This window comes from Lepisosteus oculatus, chromosome 2 (assembly GCF_040954835.1).
Source record: "Lepisosteus oculatus isolate fLepOcu1 chromosome 2, fLepOcu1.hap2, whole genome shotgun sequence".
Lineage (NCBI taxonomy): Eukaryota > Metazoa > Chordata > Actinopteri > Semionotiformes > Lepisosteidae > Lepisosteus > Lepisosteus oculatus.
Genome location: NC_090697.1, coordinates 15,918,557 through 15,939,056, shown reverse-complemented (window position 1 = coordinate 15,939,056; position 20,500 = coordinate 15,918,557). Strand labels below are relative to the sequence as shown.

General features: G+C 38.2%; 1 protein-coding gene across 1 annotated transcript in view; it reads right to left on the bottom strand.

The window, feature by feature from the left end:
- The window catches only part of erich1 (glutamate rich 1), a 30,522-nt gene that overhangs the window by 5,756 nt on the left and 4,266 nt on the right, over positions 1–20,500 (bottom strand). Inside the window, exons 2-5 of the mRNA XM_015358105.2 lie at positions 17,112–17,255; positions 16,565–16,702; positions 9,672–10,058; positions 7,742–7,924 (exon numbers count right to left, since the gene is read on the bottom strand). Coding sequence (XP_015213591.2) covers positions 7,742–7,924; positions 9,672–10,058; positions 16,565–16,702; positions 17,112–17,255 — 852 coding nt within the window. The remainder of the gene's footprint in view (positions 1–7,741; positions 7,925–9,671; positions 10,059–16,564; positions 16,703–17,111; positions 17,256–20,500) is intronic.

The window sequence follows — 20,500 nt, the reverse complement described above, 5'->3', positions numbered from 1 at the left end:
TTTTTAAAAGCAAGGCAGAATCAAGAATAGAATGTAAATGTGTCACAGTAAACCGTCTGAGACACTTGCTAGATGCATCTTCAGTGAAATTTAATAGTAAACAACTCCTTTTATGGAGACTAAATTGCTCTCTCTCCTTCTGTAGCTTGCTTCCACTTATCAACAAAAGAGTATAAAAAATAGTACTTCCAGAACTGCTCTTTAGTAGAGAACAGGATTGCCCTGGGCTCTGCTCTTCAAAGGCTGATCACTTTCTCTATCAAATCCAGTGCACACATTCCTAACACCCTGTTGCAAGCATGTCCTCTAGATGTCAGATCTTCCAGAGGAGACTTTCCTGTACTATGCTTGCCAAGGCAATTGTACCCAAGCAGGCAATCGGAAACACCTCAAAGATATGGTAAAAGCAAAGAAATAAATGTTATAATAATCATCATCAACTTCTCCTGGAAGTGAACCAGGTGAAGGAAAAATATCTAAAAAGGAACCGAGCACTTTGAGACCCAAAGATCTCGAGATGTGGAAGCAACATAGTGAGTGGAAAAGAGAGCTCGCTATGCCCAAACTGCACAATATACAACCAGTTATACCCCTAAACAACAACTGCTCAACCTGCCGGGGAAGTGCATATTGATCTAATCAGTCAGTTTTCGGGTTCATGGACGACTGTCATCATTGACTGCAAGGGATCGCACATAAATAACATTTGCCTTTTTCAGAAATAATATAAAGCTGTAAGGAAAGAGGTATAAGCACATTTGCAGGTATTATTTTCACTTTCCAGAATACCATTCAATCTTTACAGAGAAGGATGTAAAGCTGCAGGTCAAAGATTCATTCTTCTGGGCCTAAGGCATTTCAAAAAGAGGTTACATGAATTGAGTCCCACTGTTACTATGATACTACAGTAATGTGGCTTACTGCCACTCTGCCTAGTGGCTGACAGATAATGTGATAGGCCAGGGCGTTCATAACATACATAAATGGGTTTTATATTGGGCGATGCCAAGAGAATACACACTATCCTTATCCAACTGTGACAATCAGAGTTTTGGCTTCATATTTCACTTTCCAGCATCTAATTTGAAGACTTCAGTAAAAATGAAGCCATACGGAATCAACCAACCGTTTCATACTGAAGAAAGTGCACATTCCACTGCAAAGGAATGACAATTTATGAACACTGTCACTCTAAAGGGCAGGGTCAGGATTATTGGATCACATTTTTTGAGTGAAGAAAATCATTGTGACAGTCATGAAAAGTGTTGCTACCAAAAGTACAACAGACATAAGCGAAATGGAAAAGAACCAATCTGCACTTCTTATTAAAACAACAATGGTTTTGTGTATTCAGTATATTAGAGGTTGAACACTCTATATATCTGTACTGTCAGGTAGAAACAGCCCGTAATATCTAATATGTAATATGGCAACATGTTACTGTGAAATGGGGGCCAATCTTATGACATAATCAGTGAGACAAGAGTCATGATACCTCACCAAGATTTAGAGTTCATGTGTGATGGTCTGGATGGGAGTGTCAAATTGCTGCAGAACCCTGCTTATACTGAATAATGGCAACCTGACTACACTGATCAAGTCCCATGACCTCACTGCCCTTCCTGTCATGACATGACAACATTCCAGTAGCACCCCACATGTTCTCACGCTGGACATGCAAAAGTGGCTTTCTTGTAAGAGGGCAATGCAACACTTGATATGCGTTGGAAATCTGTCAGATGAGCTGGGATGAATTCTTCAGAGATCAGTAAATGGGCACATGTTTTTACAAGCTATACAAAAGCAATTAGACAGAAACTCACAAGACAGTCTCTGCAACCTGGTGCCAAGCATCCTGCATATGTACGGCTTGCATTACTTCCACCAGAGTCTATGCAGGTATAGTGCCTGTTAATCAACCCTGTAAGTGAATTGTGTTAAATCAGCATAATGAATTACCCTATGTCAAGTTTGTTGAATAAAATGTCAGTGTACCTGCTACTAAAGGTGGTTATTTTCTGATAATGACACTTTTTGATACTTTTTAAATTTTTTTGTTGCTTTGAGTGGGAAAAAAAAATATTTCTATGCTTAGTAATATCTCACAACTCCTGATTATGATCCCATGGATAGATTTACAAAATATTTTCACAATTAGAAATCACAAGACATTTTACAAACAAGAGGGGCACTTAGGCCATCTTGTTGGTTTGCTTGTTAGCAGCTTATTGCACCTCATCGAGATACTGTCTGAAGCCTCCCAGTCAATTGGCTTTCACAATGTTGTTCCAAGCAATTCTCCATACAGGACTGCTTTGTTATAATGGTGTGCTTTAGTAATACTCGATTTTCTTTGTAACCAAAACATAGTGAGATAGTTCATATTAAAGCATCATTTGAAACCCTGTGTTAAAGATGAGACCAGAAGAAACAGCATTCCAACCACAAAAGTGGTTTCCTAGAGAGTTTTTAATACAGTAATAGTTATATTTACTGCATTAAATATTATAGAATTTAATGCAGGTGAAATAATGCAGTAAAAAAAAACTACTTAATGTGCAACAGAAATTTACTATTACAAATCAGCCAGCAAAATACAGTACTTTATTTTGGAAATCACTGAATGTTTTCATTATCTACAAGCACAATATTGACACTACTGAGTTTTGTTTGCCAACGTTAAAGGGATTAGTACGTCTCTAGTCACCTCATAAAACCTGCATTATAAGGAACAAAATGCCCGCCACCTGAAAGAGATGGGGATGTGCATGATTTGGGCAGTGCGGAAGCATGGCAGTACTGCTGCTTCATAGCTCCATGATCCCAGGTTCAATTCCAAGCCGAGACACCTGCCTATGCTTTTCTCCTGGGAGGGGGGAGGGTCTCCATGTGGCTTTTCGGATATTTACATTATATAAAGGCTAACTTGTATTTACAATAACACGCTGTCTGAAGATTAAAAGGCTAGGAGGAAGAACTCCTCCAGACAGGTTATAGGGATGGCAGGGTATGCAACTAGAGCACATTTTATGAGCTCTCCAGAATATCTGACTAAAAGATCCGATGGCTTTATTTTCACAAACAAGAGGTAATGAAGATGTTTACTTTCATATTTTGAAGGCATCATTTCCTTACATCAACTTCAGAGCACCCATTTAAATAACCATTACAAATGAGCCAACTGGAAAAAGACAAGTAACAAAAGTGTTTGTAACACTACAGGTGTGGAACTGTGAAAAAAGCATGCTGCATTAACACCATCCATCTGCATCCAGATAACTACTTCTCAGTCATTTCTCTTTACAGCATCTGTTTTTTTCTCCCCACTGACAATGGACCCATCACATCCACTTGAAACAAATTTCTTATCTGCATTATGAACTTGGTCACCTTTGTACATTATCCTTTTTCTTTCTTCTAAGAAAAAAAAGCAACAGTGCCGCATTACCTGTGTATTTTTACAACAGTATCTAGTATTCTAGTCTTTTAAAATATTTTATTAGCTATCAAAAATATGATTTTTAAAGAATACATATAATTTGTTTGATATCTTACACGATTATTAATACCCCTGTAAGAAAGCACCTTACATTAAAGAAACAGGTGGCTGTGCTACAGGTCTTGAATAGATTGTGGGGCACATGTGGGGATGCAAGGCAATGCTTCCTTTCCCTATCTGAAGAGGGAAAAGGAGAAGCCACAAGTACAAGGAAGTGAGTTGCTTAAGTTTGTTGGTACCATTGGCAAAACGCCAGTAAAGCAAGATGGGGTTAGATAGCAACAGTGGCCAAGTGTGTGGTATTCTCTACAAACTGAGCGGTGTTTGAGCAGTCTGGGAGCCCTGCTGGACACTCCTGGATACAGAGGACACCCTCGATCGGAACTACCAGCCTCCGGAAAGGAGGCTTTCAACAAATAAGCCACTCAAAATCCCATGAGGAATCGGTCCAACAGATAATCATAAAAAAGCTTTTATACTTCAAGTATATAGTGTTCAGTACCAAACACCAAGATTAATGGTCGGTTCCCGCATGCTGTCAGAAGGGGCAGGTAGTTAATAGAATTTCTGCAGCTCCTTGCAGCATTTGAAATTGACTATCTAATGCTGCAATTCTAATTATCTTACAGTCATTCCGTTGTAAAGCAGGCTCTTCTTTAATACCGCTATCGTTCCAGAAAGTAACTACTTGGTGAATGGCTATCAATCACAAAGTGGCAAACTCGAAAAAGTAATGAATCTATGTACTTGTGAAACAATGATTTTTTTTTTAAACTAATTGATGTTGAGGAGCTGTCCAGGAATCTGAAGATTTTTTAAAACAAAAAATTATCCTGAATCAGATAAGAAGTATAGCATTCGATAAAGACAAAATGCCATTTTATTTAATGCCACCAAAAGTGCTACTTATTAGGAAGTGGTATTATGATCAGAGAAAACCATTTTTCTTTGAACTCATTAAACTTCCATTAAAGGTGTCTCTTATTTCTGTTTGAATAAAAGCATGCGTTTTAAGAAAACCAACCTCTTCTCCTTCCCACTAACACTGTTTAAGTCTGCATTTAAAACTGAGAACGAAACACATTTTTTTAGGAAGATGGTCGAGGGTGTTTAGAAAAAGCTACCCACCCAAGTTGTGGAAGCTCACTACCTGGCTTCTATAAATAAAAGGCTGGATTGGACTGGATGAACTGGCCACTAAAAGCCAAGCCAACTAGATGAACTGATTCATCTCTTCTCATTTGCAATTCTTAAGTTCTTGTTCTAAAAATCAGTCTAACGCTTGCTTCAGGGTACAAAAGCAGATTAAGTTAAACATTACTACAAAAACCAGGGCTTTGCTAATCCACGAAAGGGAATCCCAATGCTCAGCTCTGTAGTAATCACATTCAGGCGAAGTTTAAGATCTTAGAAGGCTCCTCGGCTGATTTATTTTACTTTTTGGTCTGGAATTAATCGTTACTTAATCCTTTGCAGCATGCTTGATAATAGAGATCTTTCTTCCAGCCTCATGTCAGTGTAACTGTATTGCAGTACATGTTACAATATCATTGGTGGTCAGAAAGTATCACATCATCTCAAGGCCTGTATACAATTTGTGACACCAAGGGGGGGGTTACTGGTCACTACAGTCATGTTCTTATACATTCCCTATAACATGAAATTGGCAAATCCTTTGTTATCCAGGTTCAAATGCGAATGAGAATGATCAGTACTCTATCCTGATTTAACCACAACAAAACATTTCTAAGAAACCTGTTTTCCTCTTTACAAAACCTCAACAACAGACTTAATCAAGTTAATAATTCCTTCTTGAACAGAAGCTCCAGGAATAAAGGAAAACTGCACAGCTGTACAACTATCAGCTGGTTCTCAATTTCTTCACAGCTTTGCTGATATTTGTATCTCTGGCTTGAAGGCTTTAGCTGGGAGGTACAAATATTATTGTGGCAAAACTAGAAGGGGTATGAACTTTTCCATATGCTGGAGCTATTACATACCCCTTCTATTACCGTGCCACTTATTACAAATTATAGGCAGTGCTACTGCTGTAGAGTTTTAATTAGGGCTGTGTATTAAACAATGGCTCCAGGGATGGAAATGTCACACAAGTTCATTAGAAATATTCCTATAGCCAACAGAATTTAGCCCAACTGGTTCTGTTGATAACGGAAAAGATCTTGGCAGCCATTTTGTTCTCTAATTTCAAATGGCCTCTTTTCAAACCCAGTTTAAGAATTTCACACCAGATTTGGCAGGCATTATGCTTGGTACAATAGCACTCCAATTTTCAAACATTGTGGAACTAACTAAAAAAATCCTGCTTTTTGACGGGATCAAACCTTACCAAATAATGTTGTAAATGTCAAACATTGTTTAAAAAATGTTAAGCCAGTTAAGTCCCAACGTAATAGATATTATCTGTGGAGAAACGCAAAAACATGGAAAAAACATGGTTCTGAATAAACCAAGATGGCTGAATAACCACCATTAGTCATTCTTGACTTTTCATTTTTCAACTCAATCTTTACTTTAAAACGAACACGTTTCATCATGGGTACTTGATAAGTAAAATGTGACAATAATATTAAAGACATCTCTACCAAGAGGGCAGTAAGCATTTTGGGTTACTGCCAAAATGCTTACTGCATACTGTATTCCAAACATGTTTGGAAGAAAAGTCTTCTTCTAAACACGTTTTTTTTAAATGTGGCTAACAGCCACACCTGCTTCAATCTGGCACCACATAAGATATTTGATCAATTTATATCTCAAAATGGTGGCACTAAAATACCAGAACGTGGTCACAAATCTGAGTTTAAACTTAAAATCTGTTTAGCCAATGAAAACCAGATAAAGTACTGATCAGGTGGAGTAAATTCTATAAAAATGATGTAAAATTGTTTTCCTAGATAAAGACGATGGCTGCTTGATTTCCTGCTTTTGTTTAAAAAGGGTCTAGGTGGTAAACTCCAGAATTTTCAGGCTTCATCCACAAACCATAAGGTAGTAAAAATACATTTAAACACACATACATACAGCAGTTTTTCTGTATTAAGTACTCAATTATTGATCCTAGCATTAAGTAGAGAAGTTCTGCGTTCAAGATCTTACAGATTAGTTCACTTCTGGGGCTGCATTCCACTTGATTGTAAGTACAAATGAATCAGATACCAGTGATTATATTGTTGGATACAAAATTCTTATTCTCTTTACTACATCGATTTCTACAGTAATGGTGAGAGTGGTTTACTATATAGTAAAAGTTAACAGAATTTTTGTTGATGCATCGTGGGTTTCATATGGGATAAGATACAAATGATTTGCTTACATTTATGAAACTCCTATCCCTCAACCACACTGAGCAGAAGGAACGTTACCAACGAGAGGAAGCCATTTGGAGTCATTGACTCTCAGCAAAGTGATTCAAAGATCTTTATTTGTAAAAGAGGTTAGGGCGAGTTTCAACAACATGGCTATGTTGCTTGTTCCAAACTCCCTGATTCTTTTTACACAAAGAGCTACTATTTTCAGTTTAAATGGCACTCCCCGGTACTGATTTAGTATGCAAGTTCCCCCCAAATTTAAACTTAAAAAACTTAACTTTCTGCTTAGGCCTATGTCTGACTGTCCTACACTTTATCCTGCATATTTCTGATTTTATTTTTTCTTTTATTTATTGCATTTTTCAAAATCTTTTTTCTTTCTCCATCACTATGTAAAGCATCCTTGGATTTGGACATGCACTTTACTTATACATAAACGTTACTGTTAGACAAAACTTTAATTTCTAGCTTTTTTCTGGAATTGTTGTCGAGTTTATTCTTGAAAGACAGCACAACATAAGGATAAGCTTGAAGGAGAAAATGTACTGCTACGTTTTTTTAAATGGGTGCGGGACAGATTTTGTGTTTGTAAGCCCATGGCCAGAGGCAGGGCCATCTGGCCCAGATACAGAACATGCCAGCCCATGTGCAATGTTGTGCCCTATAACCCCAAAGAATCTTTGCCAAAACAAATAATAGAGCTGATCCTATTACGGGAGGACCCACAGTTGCACTGCCGGCCCTGAAGCTATTACCTTGGGAGTTTTTAATTTAATTTCAGATGGATCAAAATACATTTCCTGTAAACCCTGACAAAGATCAGCCTCTTTTATATGCTAAATGACACGAATACAGATGCCATAATCTAGTGGCTTTGGACTCAGAAAAGGGGATATTGAAAAGTAAAGACACATACCAGGAGGCATCACTGAATTATGCTGGAATTCTTCCAGAGCACGTTTTAGCCGCTCAATATCCTGAAGCAGTACAAGGGATTTGAGCTGATATAGCAGTGCCACTTGTGCAGCAGGGACTGCTCCAGTGGCAAGGCTTTTCAGAAAGCTCTGAGGAACCGCGGTCCTGGAAGCTGCAGCTGTACCTAGATCAATATGAACAGAACACAGATTTACTTAATGGAATTGAAAAAATAATTATTTTTTCCAGTAATGAACTGTTATGGGTGCATTACTGAAACTGAAATGTAGAATCACCTACATTATATATATTTTAGCAGTGTACAATGTATTCCAGCCTACTTCAAATTAGTAAAATACCTTAAAAATGTACAGATAAAAGGTCATGCAGAAAGCCACGTAGATCTTTATCAATTTTAAAAAGCAGCAGAATTTTCTTTGCAACTAGAAATATGTGGCTGTATCAATGAGACTGAGATTTTCTTTATGATATTAAATGTATTTTAAAGTACAATTTGTTTTAAGTAAAACATTTGGAGATATATTCCGGTTAAAATTCAGTAAATTCCTGATGTGTTTGTAATGTTCTCTTTCACCAACCCCATCAATCAAGCCTGTTTGCAGGTCAAGAAAATGTCACAGTACATACTGTGGTGGTGCATACATTATCTTTTAACGAGCATACAGCATATTAACGAGAGTCTAACTAGAGAATTATATAATCTATGCATTAATTCTCTAAACAAAGATACTGAATGTAGATTCAGCTCCCATTTGTTATGCATGTATATTTTAGCACTTTAACTTGTCAATATTAAATTGCATTTGCTACAAATATATCTAGTTATAAGGTAGATCACATTCACTTTAAATTAACTGTACTGCTCTTTCTAGGTTGGCAATTTTAAGTAGTTTGCAAATTAGGTCTGCAATATGTCTCCCTCAGTCCAGGTTTATCATAGAAATAAGAAAACTGTAGGGGTTTGAGTGCTTATCTCTATCATACTCCATTTAAAATTCACTCCGATATACTCTTACTACTAGAATCTTTTCTTTTTTAACCATTTCCTACCAGTTCTTTTAGATGTTAAAGTTAGGGAGCAAACATCAGTTATTTTGAGACATTTTATCAAGTGTTTTGAAAGCCTAAGTAAATTATAACAGAAAGAAGCCATATCACTTTGCAACTCACAACTGGTAATTGGTATTACATGGTAATAATACAAACTATAAGTTATTTCGTAACAACATACTGAATCTGTTCAGAATTGCATTCACCTCAGAAAAATAAAATCAGAAATCCTTGAGGTGGAACAATACACAGCAGTCAGTGTCACACTAGAATAGGAAATATTTGCCGGACAGACTGTTAGCCCATAAGAGGTGAACCTTATGGGCTAACAGTCCATGCTGATTGTCACAAACAAGGCACAACAGCTTGATCTAGGGCACAAGGGTGTCAATCTGCAAAGGGAAACTACACCCGCTACACAGTTTGTCCAGAGTACTAGTTGGTATAACATGCTCACCCCTTCTTTACAGAATTAAATTCCTATCGTTAAAAACTATATTCTAAACTATTTACATTATCAGAGTTTAATCAACTTTTTTTTTTACTAGTTTCTTTATTTGCAAGATGTCTGTACAGGTTTGTTTTAGCTTTTTTCTGGACAATGAGACGAGATGAAAAAAAATTACTGCAGAAAATAATTCATCCGGCAGTGCTGGGTCAATACTGAAGCTGTGTAAGGCTCCCCCCCAACCTTCTCCAGGGAAACTTCCAGTCACTTACTAACCTAATGGGCGTCATACAACTCTGAAAAATCCCGCCTCTGGATGATTTCTCTCAGGACCAAGGTATGAAAACATCTACACCTCCAGACAATTTAGGGAGGTAAATGTTCCTGGATAAAAAAGAAATGCAAAACTTACGGTCAGTGAAATAGATCTCCTGTGTTGCCTGTAAGAAGTCAAGAACATCTGCTGCCTGCCTCCCACTCAACTCCTCCTCCTCCTCCTGCCCGAGGATGCCGCCCTCTTCTGGCCGGTACGTAAACTCGACAGCCGCAGTCCGGGGTATCAGCCCCAGAGACCGGAGCTCTTCCTTCCGACGCCTTTTCTTCAGCTTTCGCTTTCTGTTTCTGCTCAGGCTTGCGTCCCTCTCCTCCTCGTGTGGGGACTCTGGCGGGTTCTCTGGCTCCGGGGTGGGTGTGGCAGCGTGCTCAGCCCGTTCCTCCCCAGCGACTCCGCTGGATGGGTTCCCAGTTTTCCCCTTCCTTCTCCTTGGTCTTCTCCCGGTGCTGGTCTGAGGAGCATCCTCTTTTGACAAAGGAGAGGGGCGGGGGGGAAACCAGACTGTGATCAAAATAAGCAGCTTTTTAAACCTTCAGCACTTGACTGTAGAAGAGAGAAAGTATGCGTCTTGGTGCTCTGATTTTCCATTTGGATTGTGCTTATCTACTCAGCTTTAGAGCGGTGTTAAACCCGCACCTGTGCTCCTGATCTAGAAAAAATAGTCTGTTAAGAACAAAAGGAATGAAAAGGAAAGGAACTTTCTGACATAACCTAAAAACAAAATCCATAGAATCTGTTTAATAATTTTTATGCCATATCTTCACATCCTCTTATGATGTACATTGTTTAGTTTTATATATAGACATTTTATGATCCCATAAAAGGACAAATATCGAGGACTTTAGCCAACGCTGTCTTTTAACAGTATTTCCCATCAAGAGCCCACTCTAGCTGAAAATCAGTTAAGGGACAGGAGGATAAACAGAAAATGCCATCTTTTACTACCACCCAAGCAAAGGCATGAGAACATTACTGATTTGGGGAGGTGGTAAATTTAAACACCTAAAGAACAATTCTAAAATTCAGTATACTAATTCAATTTTTATGATAAGTACAGTACATTCAGTATATTGATAAGAAGATCATAACATGTTGGAAGAAACTTTAATTGAATTAGTTATAACTGGAACATTAGTTGCAAAGCCATTTAGGTAAAATTTTGCCTTTACAAAATGGAATGGTTTTCAACATCCTGCTAAACAAAAATGGTTTTATTCAGTTTTTGTTTTATTCCACATTTTAAACAAGGCACCATGAACTGCCACCACAGCATTTCACACAAGTCTGTGTGGAAGACAACTTATGTACAGTTCCTAGTGTGTACCAACACTGTTTTTCCCATGCTCACTCCTGCAAGGGGTGCTGAAGAACATGCTAAAATCAGCGGCAGAGCGTCTACCAGACCCCTAAATCAGCCTGTGGCCTGAGTGACTATGTACTCTGGCAGGAGATCTGTTCAACCTGTGCTTATTTAACCATCATCACTGTCTCATGGGGACCTGGCTATTAAAGTCCAGTCTGGTGTTCAGTCTTGCTCCCTAAATCTTGGTGTTCCCAAGTCTGACCTTGCTTCACTTTGACCTCATTTTTGGATTCCCCTTGTGTTTTGTCTCTGAGGAGTACTTGGCTCTAAACTATGCTTGTATTTCGAACACGCTCCTGTTACTTCCCTTGAACTGCCTGCCACTCCAGTCTGCCTGCCTGCATCTGGACTCTTCCAGCACAGCCCTGAGACCCTGCTTTCACTCAGGTATGAGCAAGTTTAGCACAGACCATCACCTGACTCTGACTGTATTCTGACTAGGATTAAGTCAACAGCTTCTGGCAGGTGAGCAGCCATTTCACCCATAGACTCTCAACAGCAGAAGTCTGATTCAGTGTGGAAGTCCTGCTGTTTGGCCACTTAAAATAGTAAAGATGTTTAGGATGACATATGAACATCTTCAGAAAATGCTGTCCCATCTTACTACGTTAAATTAACCTTTTAAGTAGGAAATGCTCCTCAATTTTAAACATTATCACCCTTAAAGTGAGCTGCAAAACTACTGGTTTTCAACATGGATCACATTTTAAGAAAGTTTAAGAAAGATGGCGAAGAATCTATTCTTATTTTTTTGGTGGTCTATTAAATCTTTTTGATAACCTTGTACTGCACTCAACCAGAATCCAAGTGAGACGCTTAGAACTGATCTAAAATCAAAACCCAACTTTACCTTTTAGGAACCCAGATAAAAACTGTAATCGAACTTAATCTAAATAAAAGTAAGGAAACCCAGTTACAGGGTTGGATTTTGATTCCCTCACAGACAGAAGTAGAACATGCCTGTAATTGACATCCTATAGTCAACAACCAAGAAGCAATCAGTGGGCCTCATCTCACCTGCTGTACAGCGTCTTGATCATTATACCCAGATCTGAAATGGAAGGAATGTTTACAGAACAGTACATTTACTGCCCACAGTAACAACACGACTTGGGTGCGCACTGGCGGAGTTAATGCATGACAAAAACAACTGAATGCCAAGTTGTTAATAATATTTTAGATGTTGTACCAGGTATTTGCATAGTCTGATTTTAACTGTTGATGTTTGATCTTCTTGTCTGATGTTTTGCTCTTCTTTTGTGTTTACAGATGAATTTTATGTTTGTGTGTCTTAAGTGTTTCATGTTAAATGTATTATTTGTGATGGGGGGGGATTTAAAACAAGCTTCCACTCTTATTGCACAACAAGTCAATCTAATCTAACATAAGGGCAGGATTAATACTATGAATGGAAATGGTGCCTGTTCAATTTAGAGGCATGTAACAATCTCTAGGCCACCATGGAAGCCAATATATAAAACACAATTACATGAAGCAGCACAGAGGTTATGTGCTTCCTTTTCCTGCGTTTTACTTTTTTTTTATTTAAGGTAATTTGCACCTAAATATGAACACCACAAACTACACATAGAAAGCAACTCCATTGAAGCATATTATTGAAGTACACAGATACTTCTCACTTAGAAACCCTGATCTATTAAACCAGATATTGGGAGATTCTGGCAGAAAAAGTACTTTATTTGGACTCGACTGGAAAATGAGATAATATTAAAAACACAAATACCCTCAAAATGTGCCTGTGATTCTTAGGGAGGAATTACATTTGTCCTCTGTGAGCCCCACATATCCAAGATGTTTGAAGGCAGAAATCCATCAATTGCTTTGTTTATTCCAAATTAGCTCATAGCTGTCAATCATTTAGACTTAGGTGCACAAGCAGCATCCTCCCACACACTGAGGAAAGATGGTGAATCAAAAGGAGAATGGAGCTGTTCAGCATTCATTGATAAAGCCGAGAAATCAAGGCAGCAGCTGTGATGCGTTACCTTACCTAGGTTAGGAAGCAGGCTTGCTGCTTGGTATGCATGTTATTTTTCCCATTAAATGCATATCCAGGAAATGACCTCCCACAAGATACACAGTATTTTTTCATATGTTTACAGAACATATTAAAGAAGAGTGAAGAATATCTGAGGGGCATGAGGCTCCTGGCTGAGCGACTCCCAACATCCCAGACGTAACGTTGTCCCAGCACAACAGAGTACACCATCACTGGCATACAAAGGCTTGCTTAGGTAAAAGAAAGGAATGCTCTCAATTTTAATGAACAAAATTTGTATTATCCCTATGCCACATGAAACGATTCCCGCCTTGCATGTCAGCTCTGTGGAGGCGTGGCATATGAATGTGCAGGTGCTTTAGTCCCTGCTGAAAACATTAACTGTGATGCTACGCCAGCATACTTAGGGACTCCAGACTGGCCAAATACAGAAAAGGATCATAATTAAAATGTCATATGATCATTATTAAGAGCGACTGTAAAGTATACATAGGATTTGTTTTATGCCTTTAATGGCCTTCGTTGAATAAATCCGGTGACTGGATACAAATTCATCTAATCAAAACCTAAGAAAATATTTGCTTTGACAGACTATGACCCCAACCAACCTAAAGACTGCAATAGACCATTTCAAACTTACTCTTGTAGTAAAGACATACTACTACCAGATCTTCAAAGAGCAATAGAAAAAAATAAATAGGCCAGAGCTCATTTAAGAAAATAAAAATTAATTATTGTGGGCACCATGCGTGTCATGTCTCTAAAGTAATTATAATTATACGGCAATAAAGCAGAATATATGGTTCCAAGATTGCATACCGGCTGACAATTCCTCTGAATTCCACTCACCCCACAAAGCATTGACGTATATTTCCCTTTACAATAGTGTTCCTTAACAACTTTTAATGCTATTGTGTATTATTCCAGTGTAAAACTACATGCTTGTCTAGCTAAGTCAAACATTGGAGGAGCCCAAGTCAGAAATTTGTTTAAAATCTGTACGTTTGTTGTCTAGCTGTACTTCAGTAGAACTGACCTATACCTGAAACCAATCTATATGTCATAATTACAAAAATTAATTATCCCAGTGTTTTTACAGCACCGACAGCTTTCTTATTGAAACGATTTCCAATATGAAAATGCTACTGATAAAAATTAACCAAGAAAAAGCAACTTAAGTGACTGGTGACTTTAGAAACATCAAGGTTTTCTTACCACTTTATCCAATACAGGATACCCTATACAGGCAATACAGGCAGACCCTATCCCAGCACGCAACAGGTGCAAGACGGGAGGTGTTGACTATTCCTCAGTTTGATCAATTGCAATTTACTCTCCTAAAATCAGGTTATTGTACTGGAAACATTATTGGCATCTAAACTAATGCCTGTTTCACCACAAAAATTAAATTATACAAAATATGTATAATTTAAAAGGTGCTGTTAGAAAAATGTATGTAGGCTTACAGATATGTCTGGCCTTGGCTGTACAAAACAGACATGTCTGTAAAATTCAAAAACTAGCATTTCTAATTACAGTAAAACAGAAAGCATGATCTTTCTCAAATACAATCTTTGTGCAGTAATGGAGCTTGGAACTCAAAGGTCTTAGATATTAAGACCTATGAATTGGCTTCATTACTCTGCTCTCCTCCCCACTGTTAGCTGATGTGTGGTGAGCGTTCTGGCGCACTATGGCTGCCGTCGCATCATCCACGTGGATGCTGCACATTGGTGGTGGTGGAGGGGAGGCCCCATTACCTGTAAAGTGCTTTGAGTGGAGTGTCCAGAAAAGCGCTATATAAGTGTAAGCAATTATCATTATTAAGGCCCTTGTGTCAATACATAGAAAAAGAAAGTTAGGAGTTGGGTGCATCAGACTTTGGAACTACTCCCCAGTAGAGAGTACACTTCACATGTTGCCTTGGTGGCTGAGTGAATGAAATACATTTGTACGTGATAGCTGTTGAGCATCTCATTTATACACATTCAGCACCAAATGGGTAATTGCACACCTCATCAAACCAGCACTAAAACTGGCACTGACAGATATCTAACTCAGCAGACTCTGCAGCGGTGGCCCAGAATTGAGGTGACTCAAGAAAAGGTTATACACTTTCTGAGGGATGAAGATTAAAAACACACTAATGAGATAGTCAAGTAGGGGTATGCTACTACCCCTGGGCTGCACAAGATCAGCAGAAAACAGAAACAGTGAAAAGATCAGGCTCAGCAAAAGAAAGCACTTCATGCCTTTCCAAGAACCCATACTGCTTTGAAAACCTTCAGATCTCAGATGTATTTTTAACAAACACAGAAGATAGCTAGAATATACCCAAAGTTCAAATTTCTTTAACTGAACAACAATGTCTACATTGAAAAAAAGATGAAAAGACACCTTAGACCAGATGAGCAGATTAACTTCACTCACTTCTTTTAGGCACTATCCAGGTTTTCAGAATTATGTTTTTGTTACCATTCAGTGACAGAGCAGCAGTGTCTGTCTCATATCGCGAGAGGGTGTTTGGAAGCTCCATATAAATTTAAAGACGGAGAAGAAACACTTTTAGCGTTTCATACAATTAAGTCAACCTCTGATATGACTTCATGTGCTACATTAACCAGGGAACACTCCTGCGCAGCTTGGTCTTTGCCCTGCGACCAGACACCTCCCTACTGGCCAGCTGAAAAGGTGTTGCAGAGGCCATGTCTCCACTACAGACTAAGTGAAGTACTGATCAGGAAAAAGCTTCTATAGTTTGCAAACAGCTCGTATCTGAATGGCATACGTTCTTGCAACAAAGTTGCATAAAAGGTAACTTGTTGAGCCAGGGATAACTAGTGACTGAACACTGGAGACCGTTCTGAATTTTGACAATAGAAAAGAACAACAGTTTGAAAGTAACTGCAGCCAATTAAGGGCTACGATGAATGTGGGTCTTGATCACAGAAAACAAATTTATTTTATTCTTGCATTATACTGGACTATATTTTTCTCAGGTTTTCTCAACTTTTTAGTTACCGCCTAGAACTATGGCCGCATACATATTTGGTATTCCTCAAACTGATGACAACTAATCAGGACGCACTGCAGGAAAAACAAACTCCTGTTATTAGAGCCTAACACTACAGGGCCATAATGCAAAGCCATAACCTAGAAATAATGGTTATGCCTTTTCTACAGCAATACAATCAATTCCACGGCTAACCACACCACTAATGATTTGTCAAGGTTATTTTCTTCCACTTGTTCTGTGCAATGTACAACTTCAGGCATGCTCCTTTGCATTCTCATAGTAGTCATCCATCCATTTTATTAAAACAATAGTAAAATGCCCTTTTATGTGAAGATGGCTATTATCATTGTAGCACATTCCATAGACTATCACCTCTAATACAGATTTGATGCGATTGTCTTCATCTTCCACAGCTCAGTTAAGCTTTGAGGACTATTTTAAGCCTGACGTTTCAAGGACTCTGCTCAACCTGAATTGTCCTGAAACTGAAACCTTCCTAATATTTCTTTGTGTTTATACTGTATAGGCAAGTGCATTTGCAGACTGTCTTTGCAAGATTATAACCTTCTTACCAGCTGAGTTTCTCTCCGAATTTATGTCTTCTGGCTCACATGGTGCGACAGATCTTTCACCACCTGTTTTAAACTCATCAGGGGGAGGGCACACAGTGTATAGTCTCCTTTGCAGCAAAGGTTTTTTTTCTTCAGCTCCTAGAAAACAGAAAAAAAAACAACAACATTCATGTACTGGCTTTAGTCATAGTGTTGACAGCATAAAAGGTTCTATCAAACAAGGTTATTCCTATACATGTCTTTCTTATTCCTTCGCTGTTACAGAACTCCTATTTCACTTTGAGGAATGCCTTCCAAAGTATCTGTTCTTGTCTACCATGATACATCACATAGGGATGCCACAAAAAAATAACACAAAAATTTAAACCTAGAGATGTAAACAGCAAATACAAGATGCTGAAGTGTTTTAATTGTACCAAATGATCTCCAGCTTGCTATGTAAATGCTCAGATGTAGTAAAATTGAACATTTTCCACAATCAGATGCTGTACAATAGCTGCATGTTTGCCTTCACACAGCCCATTTTATGGAACACAAAAATTCTTACCTTTTATAATGTTGCTGTTGGCTTTTAACTTCACAAGTGACTTTTCGTCCACAGGTCCAGGTGGGCTTCCCAGACCAGCGTTTTGCACATTCTTGGTCTTTGGAGAACACTGATAGAGTCTCTGCAAAACCTTTTCCTGGAACACTGAGACAAATATTTAAATGAATAACGTTAAATGTTCAACATCTCTCACCGATCAGGGTTGAGGGAGTATGGTGCAAGCTATTCATGCTGTTAAAGCTGATAAACTGGCTTTTTTCAAGAAATAGCAGGACGAGATCCTTGTTTCAATGGGCTCCTAATTACCAAACGGATCAGATGGCCTCCTCTGGTTTGTAACTGTTTTTTATCCTCTTAGTATTCGGAAAAGCTGCAACATCAGAATTGTATGCAGATTGGGAGAGGTTTTTCTAGTCATATTAAAGGTTTATGAGTTCCACAGTATTTTTCCTGCCTGTTTTTAACTATGTTGGGTATTTCTCGTGCTTTTCTGTGAATCACTTTCTAATTAAGCTGCAGATGCTGCACAGACAAAAAAAAATAATCAACACTGGATTGTCAAATTAAGCAACCGAACGTTGCATTAAATCAATTCCACTTTTGACAACTTGTGCTTATGGCATGCGGCATTAGTATGTAAGTGGCTGAGATAAAAGCTTTCCTAATAGACGGCAAGGTTTTCCTGCAGGAAAAAGCTTAGGCCTGGAGGTAACCTCTCACAGACAGCAAAGGGACACTTAACGTTACCTTCTGACTCCCACCTATCCGTCCAACAGCTAGATTACTGTACTGGTTTACAAAGCCAATAGTTACTTTATTATTATAACGAAAATAATATTATCTTGGACAGGATATTATTTTAACACAGCAACTAGTTTGACAATATAAGATTCATCAATGATGTAGGTATCATCAAAAATGAATGTAAAGTACAGGCCATTCATTACACTATCTTATTTTGCTATAACTGTCATTACGACCATGTGCATATACAGATGCAGCCATTCAAGTGTGAGGTACAAACCCGTACTGCACCCAACTACCTGTGTCATACCCCGGTATGTGATTGGCTGCCCAAAATGACCGACAGGGGCACTCGTGGTGCATTGGTCGGTAGTGAAAAGATTTAATCATTTAATCTCTTCACTGTGCATGTTTTAATCCGCTTAGTACTGAATATATGGAATTTTACAACTAAAGGGAAATTTTAGTAGCCGAGCGTAAAAAGAAGAGGAGCATAACGCATCTGAAAGTCATAAACGATATTAATGTAGGAACATAAACATATTATGTAAACTGTACTATATATGGCTGGTATTGGTAGTTTAAAAAAAAATACACACCAGTATTCCATTTCTCCCTAAACATTTTAAGCATCAAAGTCATGTGGTTATTTCGGAAACGTTTTTATGTGCTCCTTCTGACCATATTACTGTACGTTTATATACTTTGTGAGAAAAGTTATGTTTTAAGCTTTTCTGCGAATATGCTCGTTATGGGAGTAAATGAAAGCATACTTTTAGAATTTGATTAATAGGGAATATAATATGGAATCGTGTATCTACAGAAATTATAAATTATATTTATATAATATATAATATTTTGTTTTTGTATTTTGTATTATAAAATACTTTTCCAGCTGTGTTCTGTGTGTTAAATGTTCCGTCTTTATTATGTTTACCCAGAGCAGAAGATTCATTCTGATGCCCTGTCTCTCATGGCCCTTCTGGAGTTAAGGAAACAGCTCAGTTTCTACCTACTGTTTTTGTTTTTATTTTATGACCTCTTTAGTTGTAACATTATTACCAAATGCATTTTAATTAACCTTATTTCCCACATATAAACCAGTTATAAGAAAGAAAAGTCCATAATTAAACAGCCCCATCATAGCTAAGGTTTGATCATGCTTAAAGATACATTCTGTAGTTGTAAATCTGAAAGAGACTTGTACACAGGCGGAGAGGAGAGTGACAAAGCACACAGTGTGAAATTCAGTTCTTACGGTCTTGCAAGTGTATTTGACCTATTGATAAACTCTCAGAAATGTATAGAAATAAATTGAATGCATACTCCCTCGATATGCACATGTGAATTTAAAGAATGGCATCTTGGTTATTTGATTTGGATTTTTCACACCGATTTACCGACCAAGGAGATTTTGGTCCCAAGGCATGAGACCATGAGATTTGGTCCCAAGGCATGCCACTTGAGAGTTATGCAATTACATACCCACCACAGCTGCTGGCTGGCAAGTCATCTTGCAGCGCCTTACTACAAAACAGTGTTTCAGTCTGGATTCTTGTGTACAATATCTCAGCAGCCCATCTGGCATGTATTCAACAGTGGGAAACCCTGGATTGTGAACTCACCTTAAGAATTTCAGTACTTACAGATATTCAGTCTCTGTCCAGTTGGAACACAAAAACTGATTACAAATGAGAGGTGGTCACTTCTCACAACTAGCCTGCTTTTATAGCAACTAATTCATAAAAGGGTATGAGCTTTGACAATATAGCTAGGCAGTGTTTTCCATATTCACACGACCAATTGTGTAAAATGCATCTCCTGTTCTCGTTCTCTACTTTTGGAGCTACTTTGTCATAGTTGTTAAATCAGTATGATTCACTAGTAAGATGGACAAACTTGCTTCCTTAGTATGGAGTACTGGACTGATTTAGATTGTCTTGTGGAGTGTTACTGCCATATGTGTGGAGTTTTTCCCATTTCCCATCTGACTCCTCTCTGCTGCCATGACTGGTATTCACTAGAGATTTTACAAAGGGTGATCTGGGACAGTCGCTTGTCATTTGAAGGCGATGTAAGTGAGATGCAGGTCTTTCATTCACAGGCTTGTTTTGTTTCCCCCCAATTAGTCAATCAAAATGTAAAAAAATACCTTGTAGCAGAACTTTGCACATTTGAAAGATACAGAGTTGAAATGGGTTCCAGGCTATTAAACACCTTTTATAGCTGGGGCAGAATATTTATGAAACTAGTAAAAAAATGTTGACAACCTAACACTGCAAACTTGCAAACTGGTAATTTCATGAAAAAGATGCAGTTGGACCTTCTCCAAGCCACGGACACCAAGATCTAGATGTGAATTTGGCAGGTCCAAAGCTTAAAAATTCAGTGAATGCTTTTTCCACTGAACTGCTGTACCCCAGCACAGAAAAAGACACTTACACAGTTCAGGATATAGCCAGAAAACAGCTCAGCTGTCACCATTTAAATGACTGGCAACACTCTTGCCAAAAAGCAGGACAATTCAGGAAATGCAATATGAATTTCAAGTACCTAATTTCATTGTTAGGAAAACCCAAATGCAGATTTAGAACATGGGAGTCTATCTACTCCAAAACCAAAGTCTGCTGGATTCTCATCTAAGA